Source organism: Caretta caretta, chromosome 4 (genome assembly GCF_965140235.1).
Source record: "Caretta caretta isolate rCarCar2 chromosome 4, rCarCar1.hap1, whole genome shotgun sequence".
Classification (NCBI taxonomy): domain Eukaryota; kingdom Metazoa; phylum Chordata; order Testudines; family Cheloniidae; genus Caretta; species Caretta caretta.
Window position 1 is genome coordinate 39660327 of NC_134209.1, and position 26835 is coordinate 39687161.

Consider the following 26835-nt stretch of genomic DNA (forward strand, 5'->3'; position numbering starts at 1 on the left):
ACACTTTTTATTCTGTGCTGTAATTGAAATCAATATATTTGAAAATGTAGACATCAAAAATATTTAAATAAATGGTATACTATTATTAATAGTGTGATTAATTTTTTTAGTCGCTTGACAGCCCTAATAATTATCCCTTCTAACTGATCAATCTTATACTTCTATAATCCTACAACTTAACTCTATTTAACATACAATGACATGACATGTTAATTAAACATAACATCACAATAAATGAATAATAAACTGAAGTCATTACACTACTCAGTATAAATGTTTCCTGCGAAGTGCAGTTCAATATGTTATTTGAGAAGCCTCAGTTGGAATACTGTGCCAGTTCTAGGCACCACACTTTAAGACAGATGTGGAGGAACTGGAGAAAGTCCAGAGGACAACAACATAAATGACAAAAAAGGTTTAGAAACTTGACCTATGAGGAAAGGTTAAAAAACAACTAGGTATGTTTAGTCTTGAGAAAAGAACACTGAGAGGGGACCTGATAACAGTTGTCAAGTATGTTAAGGGCTGTTATAAAGAGGACAGTGATTAAGTGTTCTCCATTTCCACTGAAGATTTGGCAAGAAGAAATTGGTTTAAACTGCAGCAAAGGAGATTTAGATTAGATATAAGGAAAAAAACTTTCTAACTATAAGGATAGTTAGATACTTGAAAAGGTTACCGAGAGGTTGTGGAATCCTTGTCACTGGAGGTTAAAAACAAATTAGACAAACACCTGTCAGGGATGGTCCAGGTATATGTGATCCTGCCTCAGCATGGGGGAGATGGACTAGATGACATTTTGAGGTCCCACCCATCCCTACATTTATATGATTTTAAAATTATCTTTTGGAGGTGTGAGTCTTATTTGTTTTCTGACTTATTTTATTATTCATGTCATTAAAACACGACTATTGGAACAAACTGCCAAACAGCAATTCAGTAACCAAAGTATTTTTTAAAATAAGGTAAGCTTGTTTAGTTATAAATACTCTGTGTCTCTTGAACTAACACTGAATTTATCAGGGAACGTTCTCAAATGTTATGGGCTAAATAACAACACTGCTGCTAATAACATATGTTCGTAAATTAAAGGACATTACTATTTACAACAATATGCATATTTTAGTATTGATTATTCTGGTTCTGTTCTACTAAGCTAAGTATTTGGAATATGCATATTATTATTTCTACTACAGTAGAACCTAGAGATCCTATCCACCATGAGAGCTCCATTGTGTACAAACCCATAGTAAAAGAAGAGTCTTTGCCCCAAAGATCTTACAATGTCATAGGCAAGACAGACAAAAGATAGCAAAAAGAGTTAAAACATACAAGCAGAAGATTGGAAACTGAGATAAACAGATTAAGGGTTTGTCTACATGGGGAAATTTACCAGCGTAATTATTCTGGTATAATTATACAGCTATAGTTATACTGGTATCATTTCCTGTGTGGATGCTCTAATTCCAGAATAAGAGTGCCTCTTTCTGGTTTAGTTTATGTCACCTTGAAAGCAGTATAATCTAACCCAGAAAGAAGCACTCAAAGGGTATGTCTACACTATGAAATTAGGTCGATTTTATATAAGTTGATTTTTAGAAATCGATTTTATACAGTCAATTGTGTATGTCCCCACTAAGCACATTAAGTCGGTGAAGTGTGTCCTCAATACTATGGCTAACATCGACTTACAGAGCGGTGCACTGTGGCTAGCTATCCCATAGTTCCTGCAGTCTCTGCCGCCCATTGGAATTCTGGGTTAAGCTCCCAATGCCTGATGGGACAAAAACATTGACGAGGGTGGTTTTGGGTACATGCTGTCAGTCGCCCCTTCCTCCCTCTGTGAAAGCAACGGCAGACAATCGTTTCAAGCCTTTTTTCCTGGGTTACCCGTGCAGACGCCATATCACGGCAAGCATGGAGCCCGCTCAGCTCACCACTGCTGTTGTGAGCATTGTAAACACCTCACGCATTATCCTGAGTATGTGCAGAACTGGGCTAAGAGATGCCAGCATGAGGACGATTGTGATGAGGACATAGACACAGACATTCCTGAAAGCACGAGCTGTGGCAATTGGGACATCATGGCGGCAGTGGGGCTGGTTGATACAGTGGAACACAGATTCTGGGCCCAGCAAACAAGCAGAGACTGGTGGGACTGCATAGTGTTGCGGGAATGCGATGATACACATGCAAAAGTTTCGCAGCCACTGTGAAAGGCCACTTTCCTTGAATTTTGTGAGTTGCTTTCCCCCACCCTGAAGCACTAGAATACCAAGATGAGAGCTGCCCTGACAGTTGAGAAGCGAGTGGTGATAGCCCTGTGGAAGCGAGTGGTGATAGCCCTTGCAACACCTGACTGCTTCCGGTCAGTCAGGAATCAATTTGGAGTGGGCAAGTCTACTGTGTGGACTGCTGTGATCCAAGTAGCCAATGAAATCACTGACGTTCTGCTATCAAGGGTAGTGACTCTGGGAAATGTGCAGGTCATATTGGATGGCTTTGCTGCAACGGGGTTCCCTAACTGTGGTGGGGCAATAGCTGGAACACATATCCCTATCTTGGCACCGGGCCACCTTGTCAGCCAGTATATAAACTGCAAGGGGTACTTCTCAATGGTGCTGCAAGCACTGGTGGATCACAAGGGATGTTTCATCGACATCAATGTGGGATGTCCAGGAAAGGTGCATGACGCTTGCATCTTTAGGAACCCAGGGCAGTTTGAGCAGTTGCAAGAAGGGACTTACTTCCCAGACCAGAAAATTACCGTTGGGGATGTCGAAATGCCTATAGTTATCCTTCGGGACCCAGCCTACCCCTTGCTCCCAAGGCTCATGAAGCTGTACACAGGCAGCCTGTAAGGAGCAGTTCAACTATAGGCAGAGCAAGTGCAGAATGGTGGTAGAATGTGCCTTTGGATGTTTAAAAGCTTGCTGGTGCTGTTTGCTGACGAGGTTATACCTCAGCACAATCAACATTCCCATTGTTATTGCTGCTTGCTGTGTGCTCCATGATATCTGTGAGAGTAAGGGGGAGATGTTTATGGCAGGGTGGGAGGTTGAGGAAAATCGCCTGGCGGCCGATTTTGAGCAGCCAGACACCAGGGTGATCAGAAGAGCACAGCTAGGCGTGCTGCGCATGAGAGAAGCTTTGAAAACCAGTTTCATGACTGGCCAGGCTACGGTGTGACAGCTGTGTATGTTTCTCCTTGCTGCAAACCTGCCCCCTTTGTTGATTTTAATTCCCTGTAAGCCAACCACCCTCCCCCCTTCAATCACAGCTGGCAAAGGAAATAAAGTAACTATTGTTTTGAAACCATGCATTCTTTCTTTATTAAAAAAAAAAGGTAGCCCAGGTGGGGTGGGGTGTGGGAGGAGGGAATGACAAGGCCACATTGCGTATTGCGGCCACACTACCAATCCAAAATGTTTGAATGACAGCCTTCTGCTGCTTGGACCATCCTCTGGAGTGGAGTGGCTGGGTGTCCAAAACCTCCCCCACTGCGTTCTTGGGCATCTGGGTGAGGAGGATATGGAACTTAGGGAGGAGGGCAGGTGGTTATACAATGGATGCAGCAGGGGTCTGTGCTCTTGTTGGCTTTCCTGCATTTCCTCCAGCAGATGCTTCATCATGTCCGTTTGCTCCCCGATTAGCCTCAGCATCGCCTCCTGCCTCTGCTCTTTGTGCTCACTTAATGCTTTCCTGGCCTCTGCCACTAAATGCCTTCATGCATTAAGCTGTGCCCTATCAGTGCGGGAGGACTGCATGAGCTCGGAAAACATGTTATTGCAAGTGTGTTTTTTTTGCCTTCTAATCTGCGATAACCTCAGGGACAGAGATGATAGGGGGAGCATAGAAACATTTCCACCGGGGGGGGGGGAATAAAAAGGAGAGTAAAATTTATGATACGTTTCTGAGAACAAAAAGGAGACTCTTTCACAGTGAATCAAGCACAAGAGACAGCACATGTGCTTTAGGTACAAGGTCACATTTTGCCTTTTACACTGAGTGCCTGCCGGTATGGTGACACATCACACACGGCTGGGCAACAGAATTTGGTTTCCTAGCAGCCATGATAAGCCTTTTGGTACGCGGGGTTGGCTTCTTCCACCTTCATAACATGTGGGAATGGTTTCAAACTGCAGTGCCATCCTTTCCCATAGCAAGCAATGCCGGCTGGGTTTCACATTTAAAAAGGGGGGGCTGCGGTTTTCAGTACACACCTCCCCCCACCCCACTGCACGGCTATTCTCCCTTCACCCCTCCCCCCACCGCGTGGCTATTCTCCGGGATGATCCCTTTTAGCCAACAGCAAACAACCCAGCATGAATAGGGTCCTTTTACTGTTCCCTGACAAAAATTCCCCTATTTCAACCAGGTGGCCATGAATGATATTCTCCTGAGGCTAACACAGAAAGATAAAGACCAAATGTTGCTTGAATGTGACCAAAACCCAGGACCATTCGCTGCCATGCTTTGTGCTGCAATGATTCCAGACTACTTGCCACTGGCTTAGCTTAGTAAAGTGTCCTACTGTGGCAGCCCTCCCCAGAAACCTTCTGCAAAGGCTTTCAGAGTACCTCCAGGAGAGCTTCATGGAGATGTCCCTGGAGGATTCCCGCTCCATCCTGACACGTTAACGGACTTTTCCAGTAGCTGTACTGGTCGTGAACTCATCCCAATTCAGGGCAAATCAAACACTACTGCTTTTAAACCCTGTACTGTAGTTACAAATGTGCACTCACCAGAGTTGCCTTCTCCAGCTTCAGGGTTAGGGATCCCGCCTTGGGAGTTGCCTTCTCTGGCTCCAGGGTGACGAAAAGGTTCTGGCTGCTGGAAGAATGGATTCACTGCTTGCCTGCTACACATTCTCCTCCTCCACAAAATCCTCTTCCCTGTTGCGTGAGACTCCCCCCTTGCAGGTGTCCATGGACAGCGGTAGGGTCCCCCCAAGAATGCCATGCAGCTGATCATAGAAGCAGCATGTATGGGGTTCTGACCCGGAGCAACCGTTTGCCTCCTTTGTCTTTTGGTAGGCTTGCCTGAGCTCCTTAACTTTCACGTGGCACTGCTGTGTGTCCCTGTTGTAGCCCCTCTCCACCATATCCTGTGTGATTTTGGCATGCATATATATATTAGCATTTCTTCTTTTCGATCGGAGTTCGGCCTGCACAGATTCTTCTCCCCATCCAGCAATCAGATCCAGTGTCTCCCTTTCAGTCCATGTTGGAGCTTGTTTGCAATTCTGGGGGGACTGCATGGTCACCTGTGCTGCTGAGCTCACCACGCTGACCAAACAGGAAATGAAATTCAAAATTTCCCAGGGCTTTTACTGTGTACCTGGCTAGTACATCGGAGTTCAAAGTGCTGTCCAGAGCGGTCATATTGGAGCACTCTGGGATACATCCCAGAGGCCAATACCATCGAATTGTGTCTGCACTACCCCAAATTTGACCCAGCAACGTTGATTTTAGCGCTACTCCCCTTGCCGGAGAGGAGTACAGAAGTCGATTTTAAGAGCCCTTTAGGTTGACAGGATTGGTTGTGCAGACACATTCATTTTAAAATTGACCTAACATGGCTAAATTCGACCTAACCCCATAGTGTAGACCAGGGCTAATAATTCTTGAAAAGCATTCACACGGGAAGTTATACCAGTATAACTACAGCTGTATAATTCTACTGGTAAATTTTTCTTTGTAGGCAAGCCTTAATACCATGATCCTACAAAGAGCTCCATGCAGGTAGACTCCTGCATGGAGCCCCATTCACTTACGCCAGGCTCTGAGCCTAAATCTTCCCCCCTAAAGTCACACAGGAAGTCTTTGGCAGACCTGGGGACCAAACCCAGATATCCTGAGTCCCAGTTGGGGGGGGGGAGGGAAGTGGTTTGAGCATTGGCCTGCTAAACCCAGGGTTGTGAGTTCAATCCTTGAGGGGGCCATTTAGGGATCAGGGCAAAAATTGGGGATTGGTCCTGCTTTGAGCAGGGGGTTGGACTAGATGACCTCCTGAGGTCCCTTCCAACCCTGATATTCTATGAGTTCACTACTTCATTCCAAAGACAATCCCTCACCTTCCAACTGAATATAGAATCCCACTCAGACTTTATTTTCTTTATACATTTTTCCATAAGTGCATGACTCCATGCTTTAAAATAACAAAACCACTCAACACAAATTTGTGTATATGATGTGTATACAGACAGGTGAGAAGCAAAAAGTGCAGTATGTCTAATATCTCTGCAGTGAGTAGAATGCACAGTACAACAGGACGCAGGAGTTTCAGAGAAACGTTAGCAGTGCTCTCCGTTGATCACAGTCAGCATCAAGAAGAGATAGAGCGAAGAATGGGGGTGAGGGGGAGCAGAAAGGAGAGTAAAGATACAGCATGACAACCCAGTACTGACTTCAGTTTGAGTGTTTTGCTTGATTTGAAGCTGCAAGTGTAGGCCCCGAGAAAGTTCCTTCATCAAAAAGTTGCAGTAGGAAGGTTATACCACAACAAATCTGATTTTTAACCTTTTTCAAACTGTTCTAGCCTTTAGCTCTTTCATTATCTGCATAACAGGATCTTATCCAAAAGCAAAGGAATCATTTTAGGATCTAGCCATAGTCAAAGTGAGAGCTTCAGGTCAGGTAATGAACTCAAGGATACACTCAGAGCACAGGAATAAACTAATCACCTGAAAAAAAAAATGATGGTGATGTGGTGGAAGGTGTTAATGGTGGCCAAAGATGGGAGCTTAGGAAGGACAGTAACAGGACCCCAAAGGATACAAACAAAATAGGTTTTGCTTGCTTAACACAGGCTGTCCTGTTTAAAAGCATGCTTGGCTCTGCTTTTAGTCTGCTTTAGCTCTATCTTATGGGTTATTTTAAAATATTGTTTGATGGTCACTTGTCATTGGAAATAGACACTCTGAAGATTAAAGGTGAAAATGACTCTCGGATGAAACCTGAAAGAATTTCAAAGTGATCTAAAGGTTTATCTTGAATAGGATTTAAAGCTGTGATGTTAGATATTAGCCCTAGTTAAACCCTAGTCAAGACAAGACAGGTTGTACTTTAGTACCTGCTAATCTAATCAAGTTAAATTGCAAGAAGGTGCCTAGGGTTTAACTTGAATAGGCTAATGGCTTGTCTACACTGGCAATGTTAAAGTGCTGGTGCGACAGGGCTTTAATGTGGCTTGTGTAGTCACGGAACAGCACTGGGCTCTTAAAGAAAAGAGCAAAACCCCACCTCCACAAGGAGCACAGCTCCCAGCACTGCCACATTACAGCACTGAAACGTGCAGCGCTCAGGAGTGTTTTTTCACATCCAGATCATTAATGAAGGTGTTGAACAAAACTAACCCCAGGACTGATCCCTGGGGCACTCCGCTGGATACCGACTGCCAACTAGACATCCAGCCGTTGATTGCTACCTGTTGAGCCAAACAATCTAGAAGCAGCGAGATCACGGTGATGGCTGGTTTGTCTTAATTCCATTTTTCTCCTTACATTCGGGTTTTTATATTACTCTATCACTGCCCTTAACTATGTCTTTTCTTTCACCAGTTTCATATTATTTTATAAAATAGTATTATCTCGCCTTGCCTATTCCCTTTCTACTTTTGCCTTTTTGCATTTTAACCCCACTTTACTAACGGAATCTACCTCACGCACCTTCCAGACCTTTGCCTATGCTTAAGCCCCCTGCAATATTCTGCACAATTGTGCTAATCCAGTCCCGTGATTTGGGAAAGTGGGGTGGCATTTCTGCCCTCCTTGAGCGCCTCCCGCCCCGTCACACGGCGGGAGCCCGCTGCCCTCTGCGAGGCCTTCCCCGGGGCGGCGCTCGGGGAGCTCACACCCGCGCCCATCCCGGCCCCACGTCGGGCCGCAGTCCTGCTGCAAACGCTCCCCGGGATGCCCCGCTGTACGCAGGCGAGTAGCTCGCGGGCACAACCTCGCTCGTGCGCTTAACGCCCGCTACGTCACCGCAGGAGCCTAGAGCTCGCGGGGCTCAGAGCCAAGCCCCAGGCCCGCCGCCAGCCCGAGCCCCCGGCACGCTGGAGCAAGAGAAGCACGCGCCGCCCTCAGCGCTAAGGGCAGGCGCGTCACTTGCCCAGTGCGCACGCGCACTAGCCTCCAGCCCGCCGGCGGCGGCCCGCGCCGTCCGCACATGCTCAGTAGCGGACACCCCCCATTCCCCCCTCCTTGGAGGAAGGGCACCGTTGTGGCATGACAAGGGGAGGGCGGGGAGGCCGCCGCGTAGCGCCCATCCCCCCACGTCGCCATGCCGCTGGAAAGCTTGGCTCGCATCATCAAAGTGCAGCTGCCTGCCTACCTCAAGCGCCTGCCCTTGCCCGAGAGCATCAGCGGCTTCGTCAGGCTGACAGGTACCGCGGGCTGGCCCCCCTCTGCTAGCCCCGCCAGGATCCAGCCTCCCTCCGGCCCTGGCCTTCCCCTATTCCCTCCCCCCCCAGCCCATTCCTTCCCCTTCCTGCCTCATCCTATTCCCCCTTCCCCGGCGTCCCCCACCTCTTCCCTTCCCAGCTCCCCAGCCAATTCCCCAGCCCTCCCTCCCCATCCCATTGCTTTCCCCTCCCACACCTCCCCTGCCCGGAGCTCCCCTTTCTTGCCCCGATGGGTGTCAGGAAGGAGGAAGTGAACCAGCTAACATAACTGGCAGGAGAGTTGCTGGTCTCCTGCTGGTGGGTGAAAGTTTGCCCTTGTGTGCCTTAGTTTCCCTCTGCCTAAGGGGATGACTGCACTTCTGCCTTGTGTGCTTCACCGTGGCAGACAGAGAAGCAAGTCTGTGGCTAAAATAAAATAACCGCCAGGGGTAAAATATTTACTCTTGCAAAATGTTACTTCCCCCAGATCTAGTGAGAGTTGTTCCTACCAGTCTTAAGAATGACACTGTTGACTGCCAGGCCAGCCCAGCGCTGCAGTCTCTTCCCTGGATCGAGTGGTGTTCTTTATGCTTCCAGCAACAAGATTTTGCAGTCTGAAAATGGGTAATAAATCTGATTATGTCTGTGGCCGGAATAGACTCTCCAGCTTGCTTCTCTATAGCTATATGGGCTGTGCCTAGCTCATAGGACAGAAAGCAAGTTTTATCATGAGACATGACTTGAAGACCTGCAGGGAGCAGCTGTTTTGAATAAGAAGGGGATGGATGTTTTACAGGTCTTTCCTAACTGTAACCATACTTTGAAATCTTACACATCACTTTAGTAGCTCTCCCTCAGTTCAAATTGTAATCACAGCTTAGCCTGGACTAATTAACCATGTTGTAATTGGTAAGTATAAGACTTGTACTTTTAACCTAAAAAACAAATCCACATTAGGTTAAAAAAAAGTCAAACAGGCTTAACAAGTTTTTATCTGTTCCATAATTACCAACAAAGATTCTTAAACCAGTGTTAAACTGAACCTACTTTAGAAATATCAACTAACATACTTTGTGCCTGATTTTCATTTTCACTGAGGCCCCTTTCCATTTTGACCGATTCTCATTACCCCTTACCATGAGCCTTAGACTAAATTAATATCACGCTTTTTTTAAGGCTCCCCATCTGTAGTTCGGTTACAGCCAAGTTAGGGGACCTGGTTAACTTTGTTTTGTAACTAGCCTAACCCAGTTGCCGAACAAAAAAACCCCACCACCTTGATTTCTTAAGAACAACTGTTTGACAGAGCGCCCTTTAAAAAAAAAAGTTACATACTATTTAAAGTATTTCTCTAAAATGTTATAGAAAGGATTTTCTGCTCACATGGTGACTTTTTTTAAAATAAGTGTCTCCTTAGCAAGGGAAAAAATAGACTACATAAGGGAAATAGGGAAAATAACCATACAAAGTGCTGCCAATTGCACGAAGTGAACTAACTGAAAAGAGATTTTTTCCCCTCCTAACTTTGTCCGTGTTCTCTGTACTTACTACAGTTATGGTTTCCAACAGAATTGGTATTTTTTTCAGGTTTGTGTCCCATTAAGATCCCAACTATGTTACAAATTAGAACTATTTGAACCTAGTTTCTAGACTCAGTTGTAGTGGGTTTAGGACCTCAAGTATCATATTGTTTTAGCTAGCACGGTTTATTTGGAGACATAAAAAAAATTAAACTGTTCTGGCAGGGTAAAAGGTCCTTTAAGATGCAGTCAGACTAATTTGTCCATACTGCATCAGCAAGCTGTACCATCTTCATGAGTGTTGGAAAACAGTTTATCTACAACTAGGCTTAAGTACTATTTTCCAGCACGTTTACACTGTGTGTTTACTTAGTATCCCATAATATCTCTGGCTGTCTGTGCCAGGCTGGACCCTACTGAGCTCTATGCTTCTCCTCAAAGTTCTCTTGTTTGACTGACATTGGTAATCATTCTGTACCGAAATGATGGGCTGGATTCAATTCCCATAAAAGTTGATGGAAAGTCTCCACAGTTTCAGTAAGAGTTGGATCAGGTCCTATATAATCGTAACATTTGATATTTCCTGACTTCAGTGCTTGATCGGGCAACTGTAATATTGCATTAACATAAGAATGATGTTTTAAAATTTAATTCTCTAGGGTTTTTTTTTTTTAAAACTTCTTGGATTTAGGATGTCTACACTAGCATATTTGTCAGTATAATTTATGTTGCTCAGGAGTGTGAAAAAACAACAACACCCCTTTGAGGGACATAATTTACACGGACAGAAGCGCTGGTGTGGAAGCGCTATGTCCAAGAGAGACACTCTCCTACTGACATAGCTACCACCACTCATTGGAGACGGTTTAATTATGTCGATGGGAGACCTCTCTCCCATCAGGATAGAGCGGCTACACGAGCGATCTTACAGTGGCACAGCTGCATGGATAGAGCTGTGCTGCTGTAAACTCACTAGTATAGACATGGCCCTAGCCTCTTCATACATTTATGTAACTGAGGAGGTATGAAATCTACCTGTATATTCATACACATCACATCTATCGAAGTGCACAACTGACAGCATAATGGAATACACTACTTTTAATGCTCAATCCTGCAGTTTCAAACATTATAACTATTAAACACGAGCTTTTAAAAACTTAGCAAAGTACTTACTGGTCACTCAGGCTAGTTAGCATACCAACTTTGAAGCTTCAGTCATATGAGTTATTCTGAAAAAGGTAATCAAAACATTTAAGAGTGAGGTGGGGAGCAGAGCTATTTACTCTCAAATCAATTAGCTGAAAGGATTTTGTTTAAACTTAGAATAAAATAAATCACCACTTCTGGGAGGGGCTAATCATGTGACATTTCAGTCCCAAAGGTGAATGTTTCAGAAAGCAATGAACATAGGTAGAAGAGGGGATTAGAATGGAAACTGCTGTGTGATTGCTGTAGGAATTTGGGACAGTTTTTTAGCTGAAAAATTCCAGAAGTCCTACATTCACTAGCTCTGGTACTTAATGATTTAATGAACACTTGAACAATCAAGCATAGTGAAACTATGGATGCAGATACAAAATGTAGTCAGAAATACATAGCTACACGGCTAACATTCCAAATCTGGACACAGGATTCATTTCTGCAGTATTTAATAGGCTGATGTCCATGGTCACACTTAAATGTCTTTTCTCTACGATGTAATGTATACATCATGTTAATAGCACTAAATTGAGAAAAACAGCCAAGAATGCTATGCGTGCAAGGTTGAAGTGTTTCAGTCTTATGGCACACAGTAAACAATGTCTTTTTCAAGAGCATCCTCCTTGAAATAATATGCTCTTGGCTCACAGCCCCTTTTTTCTTAGCAGCAGCTTGACATAACAGCACATGATTGGTAGTATGACTTTGCTTGTGACCCCAATGTTGGATACCATCAGAGATGAAAAGACATGAAAGTATTCTAGGTTAAAGATGCTGAATCTCTCACCACCACCACCTGTTTGCTTGAGAGCATGCACGCTACAGATTGACTGAATTGTGATAAAGGACATTTGAGCAGAGTTTTCTGGGTAGCGTCTTATGGTTGAACTAAGCCTCTTACATTTGCAAGCCTACTAGTCTTCAAAGATTTACACTAGCTTTTGTGGCAGAGCTCCAACCTTGTCCCCGTGGGTCCCACGCTGCCAGGAGGTTTATGCTAGTTTCAGAGGCTCACTGCAACCCTCCACATAGCCCTTCTCTCTCTCTAGGGCCAGGGATACAGTCTACTGAGCCCTTTTCATCATAAGCCAGCAAGGTTATCAGTGAGAGAGCTCCCACAGTCTCTGTTGCTCCTACAGCATCATGCCAAAACAATGTAGCCTCCTGTCCTGACAGGGGCCTGTTTTCTCCTCCCAGGAGGTGTTTCTGTAGTGGTAGGTTGAGGGGAACCTAGGCCCACCCTCTACTCCGGGTTCCAGCCCAGGGACCCTAATGGTAGCAGCTGTTGGCAGCCAACCTTTCACTACCAGAGTTGCTACATTTCCCCAGGCCACTTCCCTACAGCTCTCCTGATTCTCCCTTACCAATTACTTGAGGATGTCTTTGTTAACCAGCCCTTCAGCCATATTTGCTCTCCTCTACCTGCCTGGGGTGAGCCCTTTTATAGTATCCGAGGGGCCTTAATTAGAGTCAGGTGGTCACATTAGCTTAATGGCCTCACCTGACTCTTTGCAGGTTAATTGGAGTCAGGTGTTCTCATTAGCCTGGAGCAGCCCCTGCTCTGATCAGTCAGGGAACAGAAAACTGTTAATCCAGTGGCCAGTATATCTGTCTTCTACTACTCTGCTGTACCCAACTGGCCTGGGTCTATCACACTTTGTAATTTGCAATTCTATTCATAGGAGTTTTGTAGATTTGTGGTAGTGACAAAATGCTTTGCACTTCACCATAGAACCTTGCCATGGCAGCAACATTGGTGCTGAAATGGCAGAGTTCTGCTGATTCGCCCCTTTGTGGTATGTATAGGCTTCTGTGATATTGATAATTTAAACTGAAATGACGTTCACCTCCATGTAAGCTCTTCTTTAAGGACAGTGCCAGCAGTAAATGCCGGAGCTGTGATACCTTCTGGAAAAGATTAGGGAATTCAGTTCCCACTTATATCAAACTTCATATAAACCTTTACAAATATTTAGCAATTATTTTAGTAACTTAGCAGTTTTATTTGCTGTCTATCAGGTTTTTTAAACTGAGTATGGTAAGGTTGTACCCGCTTACTAGAGAAGGGGAGAGGAGAAAAAAAGCTGCCTTTATGCTTCTGTTACGGAGTTACTAGGCAATGCTGTGGAACTACTTTAGACTAAGCCAGTTAGGACTTTGGGGGAGCCTTTTTTTGTGAGCAGACTGTTTTTAGGGCAAGAAGCTTACACAGCTTTGACCTTTTTGGGTTTGACCTTTGAGCATTTAGGGTTTTTGTTTGTTTGTTTGTTTTTAAACTGTGCACTTTTTATAGTGAGTTCACACAGGCGGGGCTCCTGGGGAAACCAGAGGGCCGTGCCCCTGCCAACTTTGCATTTAGACGTGACTTTTAGTCAGCCAGTAAAACAGAAGGTTTATTAGATGACAGGAACATGGTTTAAAACAGAGCTTGTAGGTACAGAGACCAGGACCCCTTAGTTAGATCCATTTTGTGGGGCAGGGAGCCCAGAGCCCCCTCTGGCCCTTCCTTCATTTTTTTAAGCGAGCTTTAAACTGAAACTTTTTCGCCCCTCCTCTTGTCTTTTATCTGGGCCAGGAGGCCACCTGATTTTTTTTGTTTTTCAACAGCTTAAGTTGGCACCTTTGCAGAGAAGGGGCCCAGGCCATTAGTTGCCAGGGGACAGCGTGTTGGCCACTGTTTGTGCAGACACCATTACACTGGCCCTTTAGGGCTTTGCAACAATTACACCCCCTTATTTTACCCCATAGATACTTAAGAAATGCATAGGGGAAACTAAGGCACACATACAGTATTTAGACAAAACATTAAGAACATTCTCATTTTGTCACATCTTCTCCCTAGGAGGAGGGAGTTTGGAAGGGGTGACAAATGACCACCACCTGAATTTTGCTTTTCCATGGAAAGGGCTCTAATGGGAGTGGGCAGTGGAGGGTTTTGCCTGTCATCTCTACATTCTAATGGGGTGCCTCAGCTCTTGTGAGAACAGGACAGTTTGGTGACTTACAGAAAGGGTATTTTAATGCTCCTCTCAAACTGACTACGCGAAGGTCTAAAGGCCCCCTCCACTGAAATGTTGGAGGACTTTGATCCAGGCCCCCAAGAACACTGATTGAAACTTTCAGAAAGAAAGAGGGTTTCTTTTTTAAAAACAATGAAGGTTGGAAAATGTTTAAACTTTTGCTTTACATCTTTTTAAAAAAATTAAAAAGACCCTTTTGAGTTATCTTTCAAAATTTTTATAAGTCAAAAATCTTAAGTCTTGTTTGGTTTAATAATAAGAATAATAATTAATAATAAATAATAAAGCAAACAGCAGGGCCTATGAAGAGAGCATCTAAATAGGATACCTGGGAGGGAAGAGAGCACTGGGCTCCTCACCAGAGCATTGCATTTAGACCCTACTCTCTCGGGGAGAGAGGACACCTTTAGTATGTTACAAAATGCTTTTGTAAATTAGATGCTTTAAAGAAAATTAAAGCTATCTGAATGATTGATAGAACATACGGGTACAGTAGAACCTCAGTTATGAACATCTCGGGAATGGAGGTTGTTTGTAACTCTGAAATGTTTATAACTCTGAACAAAATGTTTTGGTGGTTCTTTCAAAAATTTACAACTGAACATTGATTTAATACAGTTTTGAAACTTTACTATGCAGAAGAAAAATGCTGCTTTCCCTTTTTTTTTTTTAGTAGTTACATTTAACATAGTACTGCACTTGCTAATATTTTTTCCTCTCTGCTTCTGCCTGATTGTGTACTTCCAGTTTCAAATGAGGTGTGTGGTTGACTGGTCAGTTCATAACTCTGGTGATCATAACTCTGAGGTTCTTCTGTTCAGCGCTCCAGGGAGTTGTGGGCATGCATATGTGGAATTCAGCACAAAACAAAACTCAGCCTGGTAAATGGAGATGGTTGCATATTGAATATGAAACTGAGCACATAAAAATTAGACCTTAGAAAGCTACATTAATACAGCATATTTACTTGGTTTTCTGACATGCTTTTAAGTCTTTGGCTCTGATCTGTGCTGACCGATCCTTTTACCCTTGTAGAGTTACATTCACTTCAGTGGCACTGCACATGGGCAAAAGGGTCTGCCCGCCCAGATCAAATGGCAGGAACCTTAAGTTTTTCAAGCAGCAGCTGTAATGTGGGCATGTTGAATAATCAGTTTTGAAGTACTAAATTTATACAGCAACACACTCTACTACATTGCTTTATGGAATCATTTAATGATGGGACATGTTTGCCTGCTTCTTCCAACAAGCTGCTCAACAAGAATACAGCCAAATCAGTGGTTATATGGTGCCAAAACTGCTCTTGAACTTAGTAATCAGCAGGAATTTTCACTTCATTTTTAGCAGACGCTGCTCTTTGACTAGAGCTCATTTAAAGATACCTTCAAAGTGTTTCCCTAACTCTCGAAAAACTAACCATTTGAAGTGTGAAACAGCCATCTGGTTACTTCTTGAAATATCTCTTCTTTTGTTGAATTTTTCCCCCTGAAGGACTGCAATTGGAGACTAAGGACTTGTCTGCACTAGGAAGTTGTACCACTTTACAATCCAACAGCAAACCAGAATAGTTATTGTTTCCTGGTTTGTAGAATTTATGTTCTGCACGGTGCTTGCTCTAAGCACTGTGGCAGCTGTAATTCAATAAGTTACTGATTAAGAACTAAAAGATTACTGTATACTAATACAACCATGTTTTGTATAAAGCAGATTAAATATACAAGCATTTTCTAGGACATTTGCTACTCTTTGTATTGTATTACAGTCCGTTTGTTGTTCTCCTGTCCCTAATCTACCTACTTTTCTCTGTGCTTATGTCATGAGCACCTAGGAGAAGGGTTTGTCCCATCTTGAATGTCTGGGAAATGGCTAGCATTGGTAGCTAGTAGGCGCTAGTGGTTAGTTGTTAGCATTGTAGGTACTACAATAATCAAATCATCCCAACATTTAGATAATTGTTGTAGGTGTGTTTATCATTTTACAAAACATTTGTAGACAAGATCACTGCCTTGAATATTATGCAGTCTAACTCAAAAGTATTCACAGAGTAACAACTCAAATTCAAGACAAGGAAGGAGATATTTATAGAACTATCAATTGAATTGTGGCCAGTGAAAGATTACTATACAGCACAGAAGCATAGAGTCAAAATTTTATTTATTACTAATATTTACTACTATAAATTAAAGAGAATGAATGTTCTTTGGCAACCACAAATGAAAATTTACAAACTTTGATTTAGTTTGTTTCCTGGTTGTGAAAGAAGGGAATTGAGTGACCTTAAATTATGGTATTTAAAGATATTATTTGTACTGAGTGAGCATCTGCTTGGCCATCAATCAAGGATCAGGGTGCTGTGCTAAGCACCATACTCACTAAGCACGCATTTGTTTGAGTGTCGATCTTGTAGTCTCAAGCAAAAGCAGGCCTGACCCCAGAGTCAGGGTGGGCAGTAAAATAATATTTCGTTATTAGAACTTTTCTTCTTTTGCATCCCTAAGTTTAATTAGGAAAAACTGACCCTGAGAGTCTTAAAGTTCTTGCCTTATCAATCACAGAGAAATGAGGGGGAAAATACATGGTGGAGAGCAGCATCCTACATACAGCTTTGTATTTTAGGCTGATAAAAATCCTGAGCCCCCTCTACCCTAGAAACTGAACCATTTTTTGAGATCTGAGGTCAGTCATGGCCTCTCTCTGACTGCTTGTGTTGACAGGGACAAACTATAATCAATGCAATATACAGAACCAGAATTTACCCCGAAAGTACAAGCATCAAGGGTTAGCAGGGAGGAAGGGAACAGTATTTGGCATTGGGTTTCAGACATGATCTTAGTGTTAAAAAGAAAAGGAGTACTTGTGGCACCTTAGCGACTAACCAATTTATTTGAGCATAAGCTTTCGTGAGCTACAGCTCACTTCGTCGGATGCATTCAGTTGAAAATACAGGGGGGAGATTTATATACATAGAGAACATGAAACAATGGGTGTTACCATACACACTGTAACCAGAGTGATCACTTAAAGTGAGCTATTAGCAGCAGGAGCGGGGGGGGGGGGGGGGGGGAAACCTTTTGTAGAGATAATCAAGGTGGGCCATTTCCAGCAGTTGACAAGAACCTCTGAAGAACAGTGGCGGGTGGGGGAGAGGGATAAACATGGGGAAATAGTTTTACTTTGTGTAATGACCCATCCACTCCCAGTCTTTATTCAAGCCTAAGTTAATTGTATCCGGTTTGCAAATTAAGTCCAATTCAGCAGTCTCTCATTGGAGTCTGTTTTTGAAGTTTTTTTATTGAAGAATTGCCACTTTCAGGTCTGTAATCGAGTGACCAGAGAGATTGAAGTGTTCTCCGACTGGTTTTTGAATGTTATAATTCTTGATGTCTGATTTGTGTCCATTTATTCTTTTACGTAGAGACTGTCCAGTTTGACCAGTGTACATGGCAGAGGGGCATTGCTGGCACATGATGGCATATATCACATTGGTATCAAGTATTCTTACAACTACAATACCCACCTGCTGAAGTGAAGAAACAGATTGACAGAGCCAGAAGAGTACCCAGAAGTCACCTACTACAGGACAGGCCCAACAAAGAAAATAACAGAACGCCACTAGCCATCACCTTCAGCCCCCAACTAAAACCTCTCCAGCACATCTTCAAGGAACTACAACCTATCCTGAGGGATGACCCTTCACTCTCACAAATCTTGGGAGAGAGGCCAGTCAGTCCTTGCCTACAGACAGCCCCGCAACCTGAAGCAAATACTCACCAGCAACCACACAACAGAACCACTAACCCAGGAACCTATCTTTGCAACAAAGCCCGTTGCCAACTGTGTCCACATATCTATTCAGGGGACACCATCATAGGGCCTAATCAAATCACCCACACTATCAGAGGCTCGTTCACCTGCACATCTACCAATGTGATATATGCCATCATGTGCCACCAATGTCCCTCTGCCATGTACATTGGCCAAACTGGACAGTCTCTACGTAAAAGAATAAATGGACACAAATCAGACGTCAAGAATTATAACATTCAAAAACCAGTTGGAGAACACTTCAATCTCTCTGGTCACTCGATTACAGACCTAAAAATGGCAATACTGCAACAAAAAAAACTTCAGAAACAGACTCCAATGAGAGACTGCTGAATTGGACTTAATTTGCAAACTGGATACAATTAACTTAGGCTTGAATAGAGACTGGGAGTGGATGGGTCATTACACAAAGTAAAACTATTTCCCCATGTTTATCCCTCTCCCCCACCCGCCACTGTTCTTCAGAGGTTCTTGTCAACTGCTGGAAATGGCCCACCTTGATTATCACTACAAAAAGTTCCCTCCTCCCCCCCCCTCCCTCCCCCAGCTCTCCTGCTGGTAATAGCTCACCTTAAGTGATCACTCTTGTTACAGTCTGTATGGTAACACCCATTGTTTCATGTTCTCTATGTATATAAATCTCCCCACTGTATTTTCCACTGAATGCATCCGATGAAGTGAGCTGTAGCTCATGAAAGCTTATGCTCAAGTAACTTTGTTAGTCTCTAAGGTGCCACAAATACTCCTTTTCTTTTTGCGAATACAGACTAACACGGCTGCTACTCTGAAACCTATCTTAGTGTTGTCACACCCTTAGTGTTCAAAAGTTTCCATCTCTCTTATTTTCTTGTCGTGGCTGCCTCTTCCCCCCAGTCCCGTGTGTTTCTTCACAACAGTCATGCTGAAATGTACAGTACAGTCATGATTATTATGTTTTTTATGCTGGCAGTATAAATATATACAATATATAGACAACCTTTATCTGTACATCAAAATGACGTGCTCATGAGTGAGGTAAGATAAGCATCAAATTCCTTGTAGGAATTATGTACTGATTATACTTTAATTTTTCAGTGGAGGGCCACAGGCACAATTTTTGTGGGCTTTCCATCTAACCTCTATACTAAGGGGGCTATTGGTAACCTAAGTAGCATCCCATACAGGAAGAGGCCATTCTTATGAAGCCTCTTTTACAAATGTTTGAGCCACCTCTGTTCAGAATATATGCTCCTGTAGTTGCTGTGAAAGTGTGTGTGGGGTGAAGGGGATGGGATAGAGAAGTCAGGGGCACATTGAGAAGTAGCCTCCACAGACCACTTGAGTGAATCTCTGACCTTGTCATCTTACATAGTAGGATGACAAGCTGCATGTGGATCTAATAGGGGATTTGGGGTTTCTTAATTTATTATTTAAAACTGTGATCCAACACTGACAGGACTGTGTTCTCCCTGCCCCACCTAACTTGCTGAGTTATCTCGTGGGAATCTGAAAATTAGAGGGTTTTTTTGTGTTTAGAGTGCATGGAAGTGAGAACTCATTGACTGACTGAATCTAAAAACAGGAAGCAGTACAATCATCTGTTAGAAAAGGCCCCTGCTAGTTAACTTTGAGGCAAACATAATTCAGGAAGTAACTTCTGAATTTGCATAGAGCCTGGAGTCACTGCAAATCCAAATGCAATAGCACGTTGCATGCTGAATGGTGGATAGTTCATACACGTTTAGTGTTTTAACTTACTGATGAGCTGCTCTGTAGCCAGTTAGACTAGAAAGTGGTATAATAATTACAGTAGTAAGTGAGCACCTACTAGTGCATACGTGATTTAGTTTTTGAAACAGATATTAGAAAGTAATTAAAAAAGGCAACAGAGCTACCTCTACTGCTCAGTTTTAATATGAACACTAGTTTTTGTACTCAAGAACCACTCTGGCTGACACACTCCTTCCACCTGACTTTTTTTCTTTTCTTTTCCAAATGAGAGGGAGAGGACAGAATATTAGCTGTGGATGCTTCAATGTACGCTGTGGCCATTCACTTTAGTTAGGCTGTCAGTGTCAGGGTTCTCTTTCCGTTCACATCTAATAAAGGGTCTTGTTATTGTTAGGGAACTTAAAAAGTGTGAGTATGAAAAAAAAATGAGTGGACATCTACTTCCCAGAAACTGATAAGGGGAAAAATAGAGAGGGTGGCAACACCCTGGTAAGATGCCTATGCCCCAGCTTCTTGGGCGAGAGTTGGGATTCCTGTCATGTTACTCCTAAACACTCCCCAGGGCCTCCACTTTTTGGACTGGTCTTTGGCTAGCAGAAGTATAAGTTTGAAGATTCACCCCTTTCTGATTGTAGACGGAGAAGGAAACTCTGGTCTCTTCCTTCTTCCCTTCTCTTGTGTTCTTTGGCGGGACAGAGATTTGTCTTTGTTACTCTACCCCCTTCCCACCCTCTATTTTTTGGATTCCCTCATAAATAGCTCCAGTGATTGCCTCTGATGCTCAGCTTTCCCAAGCAATAGCACTGTGAAATTGGCTTGATTCTTATGTTTGTGTTGTCTACAGAATTCTGAATAGCATCAGTGAACAGAATATTGTTAATTTTGTTGCATCTGCTTCAGAAAGCTATGTGTAGCTACAGAAGCAATGGAGCTGCTTGTAGGCTAAGAAAGACATTACTGCATGAGCTCAAATTTGAAATGTGTTTTGTAAGCATTGGGGCTAGAAAGTTGTTTTTAAATGAAAGTCGGTCTCTCTCTGCATGTCAGTTTTTCAAGATGTATTAAAGGGTATCCCTGTGGAAGTTCTGTGGCTATAGTTTGTCTCATGAGTCCTAGATAGGAAGCCCAAAACTGTAATCGAGGTGGGGGAGATTGGAGCCAAATGGGTGGAGGTGGCAGAAAAGAAAAAAACTGGTCACAGTTGGAGCGGATACCAGAAAGGACAACCTCAGACCACACCCTACCACCGGGGGCAGCCCAAGGACCCAACTACCCCCCAAGGAACCCTCCAGACACCTTATTGTCCCGCCACACCGTTCTCCAGCAACCCACCTCACCCCAGTGACACGTCAGCTAATGTTTTAAATGTAACACGATGTTTTAAATGTAACGAGCTGGGGCATGTAAAGGCCAACTGCCCCAAGAACCCCAACAGATTACAGTTCATTTCACCAGAATCACACCAGAGGTCCTCAGGCCCAGATACCTCCCAGATACCCTCAGAGCGGAGGGAAACTCTGAGTGTGGGTGGAAAGAAGGTCACCGCATGGAGGGACACCAGAGCACAAGTGTCGGCTATCCTTAGTGGACCCAAATTTAATGGACCCAGAGATCCAAGTGACAATTCAACCCTTCAAGTCCAACTCTTTCAGTTTGCCTACAGCCAAGTTGCCTGTCCAGTACAAGGGCTGGTCAGGAATGTGGACTTTTGCAGTCTATGATGATTATCCCATCCCCATGCTGTTGGGGGAAGACTTGGCCAATCATGTGAAGCTAGCCAAGAGGATGGGAATGGTCACCCACAGCCAGGCTAAGCAAGCCGTCACGCCTAGCTCTGTTCCGGAAACTTCTACCAGGACCCGGTCAGAGGTGATGGAACTGGACCCCGTGCCAACGTCTGCAACAGCAGTAGTGGATTCAGTCCCAGAGACCCAGGCAGAGTCGGTCCCAGAACTGGAACCAGCGGAACAACCAACACCAGAGGGCCCCACTGATCCTGAACTGGCAGCAGCCGATAACCCTACACAAGAGGCTCAGCCGGAGCCTAAACCCCAACATAGTGAACCAGCGGAGAGCGGTTCACAGTCAACGCAAACAACCCCATCCCCTACATCGCTTCCAGAGGGACCAAGCCTAGGTCCACAATCCAATGAGGAACTGATGTCTCCAGCATCAAGGGAACAGTTCCAGACTGAACAGGAAGCAGATGAAAGCCTCCAGAGAGCTTGGACGGCGGCATGAATTTTGTTTTGATTCTCTGGAAAGCCTCCAGGTCCCTTATATACTGCAGAAGTCATTGGCTAGTGAAGCTAAAAACCCTCCACATTTTGCTACCACAATACAAATAATAAATAACAGCTTCCTATCCTGTTGTTACTGGTCTTTTCTCTGTGTTTCCTCTCTGTGTGTTTGTAACCAAGTGGGCTGAGACTTTGTTCCTCAGTCATGCCTACTAGATGAGCTAAGTGTTCTGTCTTTGAGCTTGGCTTGAGGTTCTCCGTGCTATATTAAGATGCAAATCACTGTTCAAAAATCTATTTAATGCCATTTGATTCTAATGGCATTTTTAGATGAGGCCCCTCTTCTCTCTGTGTGTTTAGTCTTATTGAGTGTGCTACATGTTTTGTAAGTGCCCTACTTTGGTCTGTAGTGCTCCCATGTGTGCATCTTATCTGTCCTGGAGCTCTGACTAGATCTTACAGATTTGGGGAGGCCAGGAGACTCACCTTCTCTGCTAGTGGGTCTACTGAATGTGTTGTTTGAAAAATTCTTTCAGAGGAGAGAATCTTTTCTTATGCCAACTGCATTCTTACTAAATGTACCTTCACAAGTTTAAAAAAAATGTATTAAAATCCTTTAAGTGGTGGTTTGATTTCCAAATCTTCATGTTCTGGAACAAAAGCTTTCCATACAGCATTTTGTCATATGCGTAACACCTGCTGCGTCAGCACACAACATGGTTAAGGCATAATTCCTAGCTGCAAAACCTGACCACAGGATCACTTACTTCCTAAGAAAGTTCTTGAGACCTTATTTTCAGGATGCATTGTTTCTGCTATTGGCAATTGAAAGAATAGGTGAGGTGATGCCAGATTATCCCGGAACAGTAGTTGAGTCCACAAGGTACCACTACTTACTTTAATCAGGTACACTTGAAAGGCTTGCTTCTCCGACTAGGTCATTGGTTCTTGCCATACATACTCTGAGCCCAGTCTTTTGAGGTTCGGGGCACCCAACTCCCACTGGGTCAGTCAGAATTGGATGCTCAGCACCTTGCAGGATTAGACCTTCTGATGCAATTCAACTCTGGACAAGCTGACTGGAAAGAGACTTCTCTACTGAAATATTAATGCAGATTTGGATTTTAAACAAAGATTCACTCAGTTCTTCTGCCAATTTCCCTGCTGGAATGAAGGTACTCAAGACTTCATATAGCCATCACATATGCTAATGACAGAACATGCAAAACTATCAGATACCATTAACTTGGGTTTGAATAGAGACTGGGAGTGGCTGGGTCATTACACATATTGAATCTATTTCCCCATGTTAAGTATCCTCACACCTTCTTGTCAACTGTCTAAATGGGCCATCTTGATTATCACTACAAAAGTTTTTTTCTCCTGCTGATAATAGCTCATCTTAATTAATTAGCCTCTTACAGTTAGTATGGCTACTTCCACCTTTTCATGTTCTCTGTACGTATATATATCTTCTTACTATATGTTCCATTCTATGCATCCGATGAAGTGAGCTGTAGCTCACGAAAGCTCATGCTCAAATAAATTTGTTAGTCTCTAAGGTGCCACAGTACTCCTTTTCTTTATGCTGTTAACAGTTCCTCTTATATTTGTTAGAAAATGCTCCAAGGCTAATTTGAGGGAGCAGGTAAAGCATTAGGGAGCCTTCATTTAGTGTTAATCATGGTTTGATCTCTCCACTGATTCCCCTTCCTCTACTGCATCAATCTTAAACCACGAGTGAGAGCCTGGCCCCATTGAGATCAATGGGAGTTTTGCTCTAGACTTCCATGGAGCCAGGATTTTACCCTTTGTTCTGTCTCCAGAAACCTATGTCCTCCTCCTCTATTTTCCATTTTCACTAGTCCCCTCCATCTGTTAGCCTCGATTCCCTGCTCATTCTAAATCAAACAGGAAGAGCTGCTGCTGTGCCATTTGAGTGTAACTGATGCTGTTCACAATCCTAGTGCTCTATATAAGTCTAGTGTGTTTTTTAGTTTCAGAATGGCTGCGGTTATTGCCGTTCCTGGGTGTCCTGGCACTACTTGGATATCTGGCTCTTCGTCCATTCTTCTTGCGGAGGAAACAGCAGAAGGATAGCTTGATTAACCTCAAGATCCAGAAGGAAAATCCCAAAGTAGTAAATGAAATAAACATTGAAGATCTGTGCCTCACTAAAGCAGCTTACTGCAGGTGTTGGCGTTCTAAGACGGTAAGGTACTTTATAGCAACGGTATAGGGCTATGGAGTTAACTTTTTATTATTGCCAGTTCTGCTTTCTGTGAATTGGAGCACATTACTCCCACCCTGATGCTGGACAGGTTCATGGGTTCTCTAAGAGTTGTGTAATTCTTTTTCTCCACTCTAAACCTACATATGCAGGAGAGCTTAGACACCTACAAGCCACTTGACTGTCTGTTCTGCGCACAATAAGTAGAGCGGCCACCCTTTAGTCTGGTGCAGTGATTCTCAAACTTTTGTACTAGTGACCCCGTTCACATAGTAAGCCTCTAAGTGCGACCCCCCCCCCCATACATTAAAAATACTTTTTTATATATTTAACACCATTATAAATGCTGGAGGTAAAGTGGGGTTTGGGGTAGAGGCTGACAGCTCACGATCCCTCACGTAACCCCCTGAGGGGTCCTGACCCCCAGTTTGAGAACCCCTGGTCTGGTGAAAACTAAAGTAAATTTTGTCTTTTTCCTTTATGTATTTTGCTCTATTCCTGGAATAAACCAGGGCTGGACAGAAAACAGTTCCATCTCATGAAAAACTTCCAGATTTTTAAATTCATTTTTGTTCAGAAATTAATTTTTGTTCCACCTCAAACAAGACCTTTCAATTTTTTTAACCCTAAAAGCGATTAACGTGGGACTCACAGGCCAAGTGACTGCCTTCACTAGCAGTCTATTCAGAAGTGGATTTCTCTCATTTTGACCTTATTTCAATCTAGACCTGTGAAACCTTCCCAATGAAGTGTTAAAACTGATACTTTTGTACAAAACGTTTAGAAGAAACAGCATTTTCCAGTGGGGAGAAGGGGGGTTTCATCAAAACTTGACCAACTCTGGAATGATCTCTATTCGACATTGGTGAGGCCTCATCTGGAGTACTGTGTCCAGTTTTGGGCCCCACACTTCAAGAAGGATGTGGATAAATTGGAGAGAGTCCAGCGAAGGGCAACAAAAATGATTAGGGGTCTGGAACACATGAGTTATGAGGAGAGGCTGAGGGAGCTGGGATTGTTTAGCCTGCAGAAGAGAAGAATGAGGGGGGATTTGATAGCTGCTTTCAACTACCTGAAAGGGGGTTCCAAAGAGGATGGCTCTAGACTGTTCTCAATGGTAGCAGAGGACAGAACGAGGAGTAATGGTCTCAAGTTGCAGTGGGGGAGGTTTAGATTGGATATTAGGAAAAACTTTTTCACTAAGAGGGTGGTGAAACACTGGAATGCGTTACCTAGGGAGGTGGTAGAATCTCCTTCCTTAGAGGTTTTTAAGGTCAGGCTTGACAAAGCCCTGGCTGGGATGATTTAACTGGGAATTGGTCCTGCTTCGAGCAGGGGGTTGGACTAGATGACCTTCTGGGGTCCCTTCCAACCCTTATATTCTATGATTCTATGAACCTTAAAGTACATTGGGTGCCTCTGGTTTTAGCTGCTCCTCCAGTGGGCTATTTTGTCATGGAGAATGTGTTTAAAAAACAAACAAACAACTCTTTGTAATGTTTTAGGCTATTGTACGGAGTTTAATTCTTCAGCAGCAGTGGTCTTCTGACTGACCAGTGTGATATACCTGATGGATGATAGGGATTGCTTGGATGTTGGAAAAGAACAATAGGAGGAAACTTAAAAAAAAAATGTTTTCTTTGTAAAATGCTCTTAAGCTCCACCCTGATGCAACATGCTGTCTTTGGCACATTTAAATGCGTACGTATACTTCTGTGCAGAAAAAAGGTATCTAGTCTAAAGCTGCCCAGACTTTAGTACTGAGAGCTACCTTGTCAACTGGCTGGAAGTGAAAGGACTTTTCATTCATCTATTAAATATACAATAATCATAAACTTGTATCCCTGTCTCCTCTTGTATCCCTATCTTATCTGAGAAATTAAGATTAATTGCTACTTATTTATCAATCATTTCTGCAGCTGGGTCACATTGTCCCTTATCCTTTCGCTTTAGGGAAGGAGTGGCAACAGCTCTAATTTAAGGGATGAGGTGTTGCATTTGCTTCTTAAGTTATACTCTGAGCATTTCTGACCTATAGACTTTTTTGTTGATGTTTGCGTTGGTGGGGTCTTGATCTCACTCCAACTATATGGATTATCCTCTACACAAACGACCACCACTTGTCTTAGTTGCTTGCTGTATAGTAAATACACTAATCATTCTTGTCTTTTCCAGTTCCCTGTCTGTGATGGCTCTCACAACAAACACAATGAATTGACAGGCGATAATGTGGGTCCACTAATACTCAAGAAGAAAGAAGTATAGAGAATCTCTAATTCATTAAATCATGACTGATGTGAAGTCATTTATACACTCGTAGTTGCAGGACACAATGTATTATGTACGTCTAATGGTTGCTGTAGATTTCCTTTTGGTTTAACCTATAGTTATAGGCAAGTGCTAAACCTAGGTCTGTGATTTGATACTTTGTATGTTCTGAAGAATCATGTCTTATGTAAAACTGTAAAGTAAACATCTTTGTAAATAAGCCTTTTTATCTGAACAGTGACCACTCCCAATCTTACAACTTAATCTTTTCAGGATGAACGTGATGTAATAAAAGCCATACTACTCTTAAATGGCCAGATGTGTATCTTTCCATTGCTTTTATTAGAGGCTGAGATGCTGTTAAGAACGACCGAAGACTGCTTTTCAGGGGAAAAAAAAATCCTGTTTTTGTCCTACTTAGTGGGTCTGATCTTCAG

At 43.4% G+C, this 26835-nt stretch overlaps 1 protein-coding gene across 1 annotated transcript; it reads left to right on the top strand.

The window, feature by feature from the left end:
• Positions 1–8177: 8177 nt before the first annotated feature.
• On the top strand, positions 8178–26709 carry CISD2 (CDGSH iron sulfur domain 2). The gene is made up of 3 exons (XM_048846942.2): positions 8178–8385; positions 23898–24112; positions 26306–26709. The coding sequence occupies exons 1-3, from the start codon at positions 8283–8285 to the stop codon at positions 26393–26395; spliced, it is 408 nt and encodes a 135-aa protein (XP_048702899.1). The 5' UTR covers positions 8178–8282; the 3' UTR covers positions 26396–26709.
• Positions 26710–26835: the final 126 nt, after the last annotated feature.

Excerpts from the sequence above, each read along its gene's own strand:
- CISD2 (XM_048846942.2), top strand. The coding sequence starts at position 8,283 with ATGCCGCTGGAAAGCTTGGCTCGCATCATCAAAGTGCAGCTGCCTGCC. Across the intron at positions 8,386-23,897 it reads CGGCTTCGTCAGGCTGACAG|TTTCAGAATGGCTGCGGTTA; the intron begins GTACCGCGGGCT and ends TGTGTTTTTTAG. Across the intron at positions 24,113-26,305 it reads GGTGTTGGCGTTCTAAGACG|TTCCCTGTCTGTGATGGCTC; the intron begins GTAAGGTACTTT and ends TGTCTTTTCCAG.